Below are 12,072 nucleotides of genomic sequence, written 5' to 3' on the forward strand. Positions count from 1 at the left end.
ACTGGAAATGCTGTACAATGATTAACACCGACAAATTAGAGCAATTACGTAAACCTTAAAATGTGTACATTTAATAAAGAATTACATAAATAGAAGAATGTATGCATGAAAACAAAAAAACATAATTTTTCAAAACCTAAAATTTATGATAGTAACTCATTTTTTTCATTTAAGAAATAGCAGTTATGTATTTGTGATTATTTTACTCATAAACTTCTGTTGTTGAAAGAACATGAAGAATAGCAAATTTTAAGAAATGAAAAGAAAACTGATTTCAACCAACATGTTTTCCTTAAATCAATACAAGAATAGAAAAAAATACATTCAGTTTTGTTGCTGGATTGAAAATGAAGGAGGGAAATAACTCTTTTACACATTCCCAACAGCAAAAGAAATATTTTTATATACATACAACTAAATCTGCTGGTTTCAACTTTTCAGCATCAATTAGACCAATGACAGGTAAGAAGTATGTCTGAAAAAGAATTTCTTATAAAAAAACACATCAACTCAATATTGACAAGTATAAAAGAAAAGAGCAGACTATATTTATAAACTCAGAAACATAAAATGCAATAAATTCATCACATAAAAATCTAAAATTTTAAAGCCATCAGCATTTTAAAGTTTTCAAACATTTGTACATCTTGTAAAACATACAAAATATTACCTATGTATATAAAATGGCATGGTGCTAAAAAAAAAAAAGTTGGATTTTGCTTTTTCCATGTGGGAAGAATCTGCTTACTTCCCAAACTAAATCACTGAGTGTCGGTTTGGTTTAGTTGCAGTTTGGTCCTAATGACTTGAACTCTAATGAGTGGAGGATTAAAAGCCTTCAAATTTTAAAATAGAGGTAGGGAAAGTAACAATTATTGGCTTGGTGCCAATATACGAATTCTCCTTCCTTCAACTAAAGTAGGGTTGCCATAACTAAAACTAATTGCTTTAGTAGCTTGTCACATGAAAAAGTTTCCAAAACAGTCAGCAGAAAAAAGAAACCCAATAGAACACAACTTTTTCAAACTTTAGTTCAATCTTTTGAATGAACACTTAAGAAACAAGGATAGATTCTGGTATAATTTTATACAGTCTCACTAATACTAAATAACATTAAAAGAATTGCGATATTTTCAACGGTGTGGAAATCAAAGCTAAATTTCAAAAAATCGATGTAATAAAGCTACAAGAAATTAAAAAGCAAGATTTTATCAACATTCATTCAGTATAAAAGTTTTTAAAAAACATTGTAGTCGCCAACTACTATAATTTCTACAAGTCTTTACAAAAATTGTGATATTGAGACCATAAAAACAACAATCGGCAATAAAGCATAAAAATTGCACATTCCTGATTTAAACACTTCATTTTTCTACTTTTTAAAAGGTTTATTTAAAAAAACAATTAAAAAAAAACACCAAAACATGTCAATATTTTTTTCTAAAGCAGGTGAAGACTTATTATTCAAATTTTCAATACTACAGAAGAAAAAAAAATGTTGCAATTTTTCACTGAAGGAAAAAATTTATCAAAATATTCAGATTTTTTAAACGTTTCAGTCGCTATTTCTCTAAAATAGTCGCCGTTTTTAACAACTGATTGCAAGATCGTTGTTTTTGCCCACATTTTGGCTAAAACAGTTGCCATAGCCACCTTAGCTTCAAAATAGGAGCTTCAGTTGCCTTTTTAGTTGCCATGGGCAGCCCTGACTAAAGCAGCAATGAACTTATTCAAAAGTCACAAATTAGAGAAACTGGCTTCGGACAGGGTTCATACTCTTTTTGGATGAAAAAATTCCATGACTTTTCCATGACTTCAATGAAAATTTTCATGACCGTGTTACACCAAGAGAATAGCACTTAATCTCAAACTTACTAGTTTTTGGAAATGAGTAGTAACAAAACGTCTACATGAATGCCACAGCCTCATTGAAGCACTTACTCGTAATGGAAAAAATAAAAGTGTACACTTAAAAAACTAAACTATTCTTATTTGTCTTCATCATAAAAATTTAAGTAAAGTTAAAGTGCAGTGAAACGAATATGATGATGCTTAAATATGTAACATTTTTTTTTTATATAAACAGGCAGAATGATATTGAAAGGGACAAAGGTTGAATGAGTGAGTCATCACTAAGATTCAATAAATTTGCTTCAAAAGTTGCCTTTTAGTGTCAACAGAGCATTTAATCATCCACGTAACTTGACAGTATTTTGGTTCTTTAAAGTAAAGCCGCATAGTTTAGTTCTTTAAGTTTCTAAACCAGATCTTTTTTGATTCATTACTGAATTGTTTTTTCAATCTTCTGATTTAAAAGTATACTTGTTTTGTTTACTCATTTGCACATTTTCAAGAGCATATAAATTAATAGGTTCAGAAATTCCAGAACATGTTAGAATCCTGACATTGAGCATAGCAGTGGGTCGCATGGATTTGTTTTGCGGGCCGTATGTTGGGCACTACTCTTTTAGAGTGTTAGAATTCCTCTTTTTCTGTATTCTATCGCCAGACTAAAGATCTTTATTTTCTAAAATCTTCAATAAATTAAGATAAACTCTGATAAATTTAATAATAATGTTCTTATGAGTGATGGAATTGAACTTGGATGCAATCGAATTGCCTTTTTTGAGTGGGCGTGGCAAAACCATGAACGTGCAAGTCTGCTACTACAGAATATGAAACATAAGAAGTGTTGAAAATAACAGTTTATTCAAAATCAGTGACGTCCAAGCAGAAAAATCACATCTCAAAAAAAGGCAAGTGGCTGCGACAGAAGTGGATGCAATGAGATTTTAAAATTCAGATATGATTTTGGGATCGTTCAATTTTCCACTTTTAATAGCTTTTATGTGCTATAGTGTTAAATCATTCAAGATTTCTAATGCTCTTTTAGTTACCGTTACTTTCTCTTTGTCCAAGACATTTTTCCATGACTTGAAATAAATTTCCATGACTTTCGATGAAAATTTCAATTTTCCATGACTTTTCCAGGTCTGAAATTCGCTTATTTTTTTTCCCATGACTTTCCAGGATTTTCATGACCCGTACGAACCCTGTTCGGAAAATAAGAATCCTTTCACATCAACGTCTAAACAGAGTAAACCAGAGAAGGAATAACTGTTGATTTCCAGATGGATGTGACATCATAGAATGCAATTTTGGAAATATGACTGAAGCGTTCAAGTTTTGTGACAAGAGGTTATGAAGGTTTTAAGTGATTTTTTTTTCAGAATCTTCTAACAGCATGTAAAATTATTGTATATTTTGCAACAATATATATATTTATATCAAAGATAGAAGACGCTAGTGTACTAATGTTGTGTGTTCAGGTAGTTAAAATTATATTTTTGAGCAAGAAATTAAATTCAAGATAACTTACAAGCATAAATTTTCTTTCTGATTAAAAATTAATATCATGCCTTCATTTAGGAACATTATTTATAAAACTACAAGTTAAGTTATCAGGACTACAAGTAGTAATATTGTGGAAAATAATAAAATAGTAACATGCAAAAGGATATAAGGAAAAAAAAAACATTAAAGTACGAACAATATAAAATCACATAAAATTGCATCAATAAAAAATATTAATAGTAACGAAAAGTAATATAAATAGTAAAGAACACCAGTTTGGCACCAGTAAAAAAAAAAAAATCATTGCCCAACAAAGAAGAAATGCTAGAATGCAATGGGCAGCCATACAATTACTTACTTGTCTGGTAGATGTTTTAATAACAGCACATTTTCCTTTTCGTTGTGAATCCAAATCGACATTAGCACCATCTTCTTCACCAAGTTCTTGAGGATCAACATCAAGAAGCTATTAAAATGTAATGTAAAGTGTTACATTCTAAGAATTTTGAAAGGAAAAACTTAAAATGAAAGATTTTAATTAACAGTTTACACAACTAATGTTGAGCAAAACTATTTTTTTTTCTTTTAGAAAAGCAAATTAAACTACAACTAAAGTAAATAATCTTATTGCTCTAATGTTTATAATCAAGTTTTGAATTAATAAACAGTGAATGTTGGGGCCTTTGTTGCTCTGTGTTAGAAGACTCCTCTTCTAAGTTGTAGGTTGTGGGTTTGATTTCCACCAGCGCCCTGGGTGTGATTTTCTCTCTTTGTGCTGTACATCTTTCTTGTGTTATCTTGTATGTCAATAAACATTGAAAAACTTGTTGTACTATTACAGCTAGGATATAAGCCACACTGCAAACTTAGGCAGAAATCTTTACATACAGCACATATAATTTTTAACAGATAGTTAAATTCTCAAAATTTTAAGATCAAAATTATATAAGTTTAAGAGAATCGATTATCAATCAAGTTACCAAAAAAAAAGCATATTTTACTACTGTACTAGGTTGACTCAGAAAAAATATAATTTTTGACTTACTTAACTCAGAAAAAATATAATTTATTTTATCTTATGAATTTAAAACATTAAAACTTAGCTATAAAAATTTCACTAAAGAACCAAATTGTAACTTTATCAGTACACACTCACAAATGAAATAGTAGATACATTAAAAACATACATCCAAACACTAATAAAGCTGAAAGAAAAATTTACCTACCTCAATTACATTTGAGACCAAATACGGAAGGGTTTTATTGACTTTAATTTTCTCATTATTTTCTTTTATTTTCTCTTTCTGAGCTTGAAGTTCATGGGAGATTCTCATTACTTCACTTTTCATAATCTAAAAAACCAACAAAAAGGGTTTAAAAAAACTCTTTTTTATACTAAAAACAAAGAAATTTTTTTGCATTATTTACCTTAATTTCATTATCCATCAACCTAGTACGACTGATGATTTCATCTGTCGACATTCGCAAGACTTCCTCCGCAACTGGTTCCTCAGGCTAAAAATCGAAACGATTTAAATATTACTATAAAATACGTTTAAAAATGATATAATTTTTCCCCCAAGAAAGGGGCAAAGAAGTTTAAGAAAAAATCAGTTAAACAAAATTTTATTCTTGATTGACCAATTGAAAAATCTTTGCATGAAAAAGGGGCAATTATGGTATGAATTTTTAACTATGTGCTTAAAATGTTTTTTATGTGATATTTTATTCTAAGTGGAACATATCTAGTATATTTAGGTTTATAACCCACATCACAATTACTTTTCTACAAAAAAAAAATGTTCTTTTAATACAAGTAAAAACATGTTTTTAGAAATACGTTTGTACTTTTGTGCACTGTGTAATTAGTACTTAGCATTATTAAGAAGATAAAAGTACAGTAGAAGAAAGACCGTTACAACGCACACCTTGGGACTAGAGCTTTTGCGTTATACAGGTTTTTGCATTACATAGATCATTTCACATATTGTGAAACTAATATTCAGAATATATCTATATATTAGCATTTCAGAATGAGTTTAACTGCATTAAAACACTAATATTACAATTATTCATTCCCAAATAAATATTTTTCGCAATCAAAAGAAAATGAATTATCCTTCACGTATGCTAGCTTCATGGTTAATAACAGCTTCATTTTCAAGAGTGATCTGGTATTTTTTTTAAAACTCAGAATTCTAATTTTCATTTAACTCTTTGAATTAAGATAGAAAGATGAAAAACTGTTTTCAAATTTAATTTGGTTAACAATTTTTATGTTTGCAAGGCAGAACAGAGGGCTTTTTTAACTGCAAAAGTTATTGTTCACATCTGAAAAATTGTGCGGTTTATAGAGAATTGCATTATATAGGTCGGCGTTATAAAGGTATTCTACTGTACTTTCAAATTTTGTAGCCACTAATAAATTAAAATACTGCATACAGCACCAAATTCAGCAATTTTTGGGATCATTATTAATGTTATCTCTTTATGGTGAGCGTTAGCGAGCAGGGGGCAGAGCCCCCTAGTCAAGTTAAAAAAAAAAACATTGGCAGGTGGAAAGTCAACAAGTCAAAGGAAAATCTAGCACTTGTTACAAAACAGGCTCCATGAACTCCAAAACATATGTAATACAATTTTAATTAAATTAACCTCCAACTAAAAGTACATGAGTAAAACTTCAGATCGGTACCACTGTACCAAGAGGTTTAAATTATGCTGAGAAAGGCATACTTGAGTCAAAAAAAAATTTTTTTTTTAAATTTTGAATACAAAAGCATTTTTAAAGCATTGTACAGTGTTAGAAATATAAGAATTTAAATCTAGGTGCCTTGACACTTCCTGAAATTCGTTTACTAGGCTTTAAAAAACATGAATAAAGTGGTTTCTAGGGTGGATCGAAAAATGATTTTTTCAAAATTTCAAAGCAACCAGGGTGAGAAAAGTTGTCCACTAGGACTAAACAATTACAGATAAAATCTTCATGCTCCACAAGGTGGTCAAAGTTTGCAAATTGAGCTCAAAAATGCATTTTTCCTTCTTTACGAATACATTAATTTTTAATAACTCTTCAAATTGTCCAGGGTGGGAAAAGGTACCGAAAAGAATATCACAGGTAAAATCTTCATGTGCCGCTTGGCGGTCAAAGTTCGCAAATTGAACAAAAAAAAAATTTTTTTTTTCATTTTGAGTGCATAATTTTTTAATCAACCATGGACCAAAAAGTTGCCAATGATTACGTTCTTTAAACTAAAACAAATATGTGAGTCAAAATTCCTAGTATTTTGATTTTTTTTTCTTTTTTTTTGGTAGACATATGCAAGATTTTGAATGTAAGAAAAGTCACATTCTAAAATATACACATAACTATGATAACATGTTATATTTAGATTTCAGATAAATACAAGTACAGGCAAGAGCCCTAAAAAATTAATATTTCTTTGCATTATTTCAGTAAATAACATTTTATAAATAAATCACTAGTGAGTAAAATAATGTTGAGTAAAATTTTTTAAAAAGGAAGAAAGAGAAAGCTCTACAGATTCAAGCAGAAAATATTTGGTAAATTAGACAGAGAACTCTGAATTCATATTGAAATTATTCATATTTTCTAGTGACTGAATCTTGGCTAAAATTAAGTCATGTCGATGTTCCTCTCTACAGACTTTATACTTGCCGATTCTGTTACTATTTTAACCTATCACTCTCTGTTGCTTGAGCATGACATGGAAAGTTAGGAGTGGAAATATTAAAGCTTGCGTTCCTGCTCCAATAGTCCATTTAAAACTTCAGAATCTACAATGTTTTTTGTAATAGGTGGCTTACATTTTTCAATTTCTTGCAAGTTAACAAGGTTTGCGTAGTCATTTGCATCAAAGTTGAGGGCCGGAATAACAAATTTTCTCACTGACTAAGGATTTAGTTAGTTCTCTTGCTTTCATTATTCTTCTCAGGGCCAGTTGCTGTACGTGGTATCTTTCATCTCAAATCGTTGCCAGTTTTCTTGACAGGCGAAGATGCTGTTCCTTTTTATAACAGGATCGATAACATTTTTCAAATCCTCTTTCAAGTATCTCAATCGATTAATAGAATTTCAAAGCTCATTTGTAGCTAGAAACTCATATAACACAGGGTTGGCAAAAACCCGGGTTTTTTTAAAAAAGCCCATGGACCCAGGGTTTTTTGGGTTTTTTTAAATAAAACCCAACTAAAGCTGGGTTTTTTAAAAGAAATGTGGGTTTTTTTGACTTTTTTTAGGGAAAATGTAGGGTACTTGTAGCATATTGTAGCGAAGTATATGAACAAAGCACAAGAATTGTCTTGGGGTAAAAAAAGCTGGAAAACTAGTTAAAATTCAGCATTTTCTGAAGAAGAGTATGAAAGACGACGAAACCCAAGAATGGTGAAGTTTCAGATTTTTTAGTTTCCATGATTACCAACAGTTAAAGCAAAATTGCTTCTTGAGTGATAAAATCTATTGTTCGTTTTTAATTACTACTATTTTTTTTTTTTTTTTTTTTTTTTGCATTTTACTTTATTGTATTTCATTTTTTTATGCAAAACTACTGTAGAACCTCAAGTAGTTTAAATCTCTATTTACTGAATTCCAGCTTAATCAAGACATTTCTTTGAATTTTATGTTGCCTGTTTTTCTATTTCTGTGTACAGATTAAGAAATATTAAACTTTTTTGTAAGATAATGAAAATACTGTACATCCTATTCTGTTTTCTGTCCGACCATTTGTAAAACCTGTTAATTTCTAAAAAAAATATAACTTGTTAATTCGAAATTTGTGACGTGCCGGGTTGCAGAAAATAATTCACATGAAAGCCTTTTAGCTAGAGTAGTTTCCTCTGTACAATCTACAAATATTGAGAAAACCAGACGTGACAGGACTTAGTCAAGATAATTTGAGTTATTTATTGACCAGTTAAAGATAAAAGTTAAATATATATTTTTTAAATCTTTGAAGTATTTTTAATGCCGTTAAGAGTTAAGAAATACTATTAAAGTTCAAAATTCATTTTTTATGTCCATTATCTGTGGTGAAGAACAAACAAAATAGAAGTTTAAATTGTAAAAGTATTTAAATTAATTACTTTTTTAAAAAACTTCTCAAAAAATTTAAAAAAACCCAAAAGTGGGCTAAATAATGGATTTTTTTAAATGGGTTTTTTCAAAAAAACCCATTGGGTCCAACCCAATTGGGTCCAATCCGGCCAACCCTGATATAACACCTCAGTTTACATCTAAGTGACCATGTACTGTTTACTAAAATTTGATAGAGACTAAAATAAGAATTAGAGTTTACTTGCGAAATAACTTTTGAGATTATGAGCCAAATATTCAATATTCTGACATTTTTGCACTCTTAAAAACATCAACACCTGACAGGAAATGGTGTAAAGGGACGTTACTCTGAGAATTTCAAAAGCATATAGCATAATGATTTTCAACAGTTGGAAATCCACAGGATTAAAATTTGAACCCTGGAGCAGGGCTCGGAAACCTGAAGCTTGCAAACCGCATATGGATCATTTGAACTGTGCTTGGTTGGGACTCGAGTATTTTAATAAAATTAAAAAATAGATCTGCCATTTGTCAATGTTTTGAGTCTAATCTTTCATGTTAATTCATTCTTTATATTTCAAAGCATATATTGTTCTTCGCAAATATAACTTTGTTCTCAAATGCTTTTGTTCATACACTTTACGCCAAGATTTCCACATACCTTTAGCTGTTTCTTCATGCTTAATCCGAATTAATATGTTCATGTTCTAAATAGTTCATATTTTAAGCAATTTACTTTATAAAGTATTATTCCAAAAGAAAGGATAAGTGTTGGATGGTAATTCATACTGGAGCTGTAGAACTACAGACAGAAATAGAAACATGGATATTTATACTGTATTTAATCTTTGTTTCTGAGGGTTTTGTTCCATTTAAAATTTGTTTTAATGTAGGATGGTTTATTCCCTTTTTATATTTTTGATTTGAGCAATAAAGATTTTTTATTAATATAACTTTGCTGTGGCTTAACATATCTCATTCTAATGAAAATGAGATTGGTAAATAGCGAATCACGTTATAAATTGCTTTCTGCAGGGGGTATGAATTGTTTTAATAGTATGAAGCAACCAGACTTGGATAAAATGAAAAGCTTTCTGCGAACATAAATCCTAACTGGAACATTTTCTGCAAATAATTATTTTGCCTAACTCACCCTTGAATAAAGAATTAAATTTATATTCAAATATGAAACAGAAAAAAAAGTGCTTTAAATCATTTTTTTAACGTATAGTTTGTGCTTATTTTTTTCACCAACTAAAAAAAACTACCAAAACCATTATTTTTTTCACACTATGCTTTAAAAGGCTTCAACAGAAATAAACTGAGATTTTTTTTAAAAATTTCCATAAAAAAAAAATGTTAGCAGTATGAAAAAATTCTGCAGAGCCAAAAATTTTCTGCGAACGCCGTTGGTCTATATTATGCAAGACTGGAAGCAACTTTTCAACCCGTAGTCTATTTCAAAAGCTAAGATTTTTTTTCATTCGTGATGATTTTAGGGCCTGATTTGCAAATTTTCGACCGCTATGTGGCTCATGAAAATTTTATCGGACAGTAATGTAATTTTACATCTAGTATTTCATCCTATTGGGTACCTTTTTTCACCCCGGCCAATCCGAAAAGTTATTAAAAATTAATGTATTCGTAAAGAAGAAAAAATGCATTTTTTGGCAAAATTCAAACTTTGACCCCTTGTGGAGCATGAAGATTTTATCTGACCAACTTGAAATTTCACATTGTGTTTAGTGCTAGTGAACAACTTTTCTCACCCTGACCGATTTGAAATTCCGAAAAAAAAGGTTTTTTTTATCTACCCTAACGCACATACCTATGTCCTGGAGCTGCAGAGTCGGAGAGTCAAACTAATTTCGGGATGAAGGAGTAGGAGTTAGGGGTTTAAAATTCCAAGAGTCGGAGTCAGTCATTTTCCCTTAAAGACCTCAATTCTCTCAGTGTTTGCAGCGGGTAAAGCGGTTGGAGTCGGGGTCTCTAAAATTGCGAGAGTCTGACATTTTAATTCAGACTCTGTAGTCCTACTATGTCTCCAATATAGCATATTTATTGAGAAATAAATGAATCTCTTTGAGCTGAAAAAATAATTAATAATGCTAAATGCGCAAATAACAGCATATTTAAGGTAGGATTAGCAAAAAGCCCATGGACCCAGGGCTATTTTAAATAAAACTCAAAAAATCCCAAATAAAGCTTTTTTTTTTTTAAATAGAAAAAAAAGTAGGGCATTTGTAGCATATGTCAGCATAAGCATATGGACAAAGCATAAAAATTGTCTTTGGGTGGAAAAGATTGCAAAACTAGTTAAAATTCAGTGTTTTCTGAAGAGAAGTATAAAAGACGATGAATCCCAAGAATGGTGAAGTTTCAGATTTTGAGTTTCTATGATAACTTTAGATTTTATTTAAATGTTTTTTTTTTTTTTCAAAAAAAAAACCCCCATTGGGTCCAATCCGGCCAACCCTGATTTAATGTTGTCGTTATAATGTGATCCTATTGGAATGAATTTAAAAGCTTTTTAGCATGCAGTGTACTCGGGGGGGGGGGGGGGGAGAACTTAATTGATACTAGAAGCTTTTTTGAATCACTCTAGTTTACAGAACTTTTTCACTTTTTTACACGACAGAATTTTATATTCTTAGAAAAATACTAAAAGCAGAAAAAAAAACACTTACAATTTGTACACATTTTGTATTGAAAATTTAAACTTTTTTTTTGTGTATATGTGTTGATTTATTCAGTCAAAGCAAAAAGGCATGTTTTTTATTTTTAAACTAAAAAGTAAAGAAAAGAAAATCAGATAACAATGAAGAAGTGACATTTAGTAGCGTCAACCATTGACAAGATATTGACACTCGAAGAGACAGCATTCGGATTACTAAACATTCCTTAATTTTCGTGATCACATTTTAGGGCTCTTTTTAACACACACTAATAGTTATAACAGACGCAGCCGGCAAAAGATACAATCATTGAAAACCACAAATTATTAAAAGACCTATAACAATTAAGATTCGAAAACATCTTCTAACAATTAAACACGAACTTTTAAACACAAAATTGCAACTTCTATGGAAATTTTTCGAAATGCTCTTATTTTTTTTTCTAAAAAATATATATAAAAAACCCCAACAGATATTTAAACTTAAAAAGAAACATAAAATGCAAGTCATCATGCATCCCCTTCCGTCACATGAGAACAACTTATGGCTGTTCAACAAAATCAACCTAAAAATCTTACCATTTCAAAAACTAGACCATATCCTAACCATTAAATAACTGTTAAAATAACTTACTTCATTATCCTCCACAGATTTTTCTTCGACAGGAATTTTCGGAGGTTTCTCTGTAGTTGCCATGTTTGATTTTGTGTTTTTTTTCTTCAGAGAAATTTATGCTGCCACCAAAGCACTACAAAATAAGGGCCGAGTACGTTCCTGCTCAGGAGAAGTAAAGAAATGTAGCGATGAAATCCATTAATGTGATGTCATCGTTGGTATATGAGCATCGAGAACCACTTCGTTCTTGCAAACTTTTTTCAATTTACAAAAGACGTGTTTTGAAAGTTTTTCCTTCGACATGGTCTAAATGAAAAAGATTATCATTTGTTTTGCATAAAATTCATTCATTTCATT

The 12,072-nt window shown here is 30.2% G+C and overlaps 1 protein-coding gene across 1 annotated transcript in view; it reads right to left on the reverse strand.

The window, feature by feature from the left end:
• Positions 1 to 11,840, reverse strand: part of LOC129225268 (26S proteasome regulatory subunit 6A-B) — a 36,948-nt gene extending 25,108 nt beyond the window's left edge. The window contains exons 1-5 of the mRNA XM_054859852.1: positions 11,734 to 11,840; positions 4,783 to 4,869; positions 4,581 to 4,706; positions 3,713 to 3,820; positions 413 to 475 (exon numbers count right to left, since the gene is read on the reverse strand). Coding sequence (XP_054715827.1) covers positions 413 to 475; positions 3,713 to 3,820; positions 4,581 to 4,706; positions 4,783 to 4,869; positions 11,734 to 11,796 — 447 coding nt within the window. The 5' untranslated portion in view covers positions 11,797 to 11,840. The remainder of the gene's footprint in view (positions 1 to 412; positions 476 to 3,712; positions 3,821 to 4,580; positions 4,707 to 4,782; positions 4,870 to 11,733) is intronic.
• Between the last annotated feature and the right edge of the window lie 232 nt (positions 11,841 to 12,072).

This window comes from Uloborus diversus, chromosome 6 (assembly GCF_026930045.1).
Source record: "Uloborus diversus isolate 005 chromosome 6, Udiv.v.3.1, whole genome shotgun sequence".
NCBI classification, from domain to species: domain Eukaryota; kingdom Metazoa; phylum Arthropoda; class Arachnida; order Araneae; family Uloboridae; genus Uloborus; species Uloborus diversus.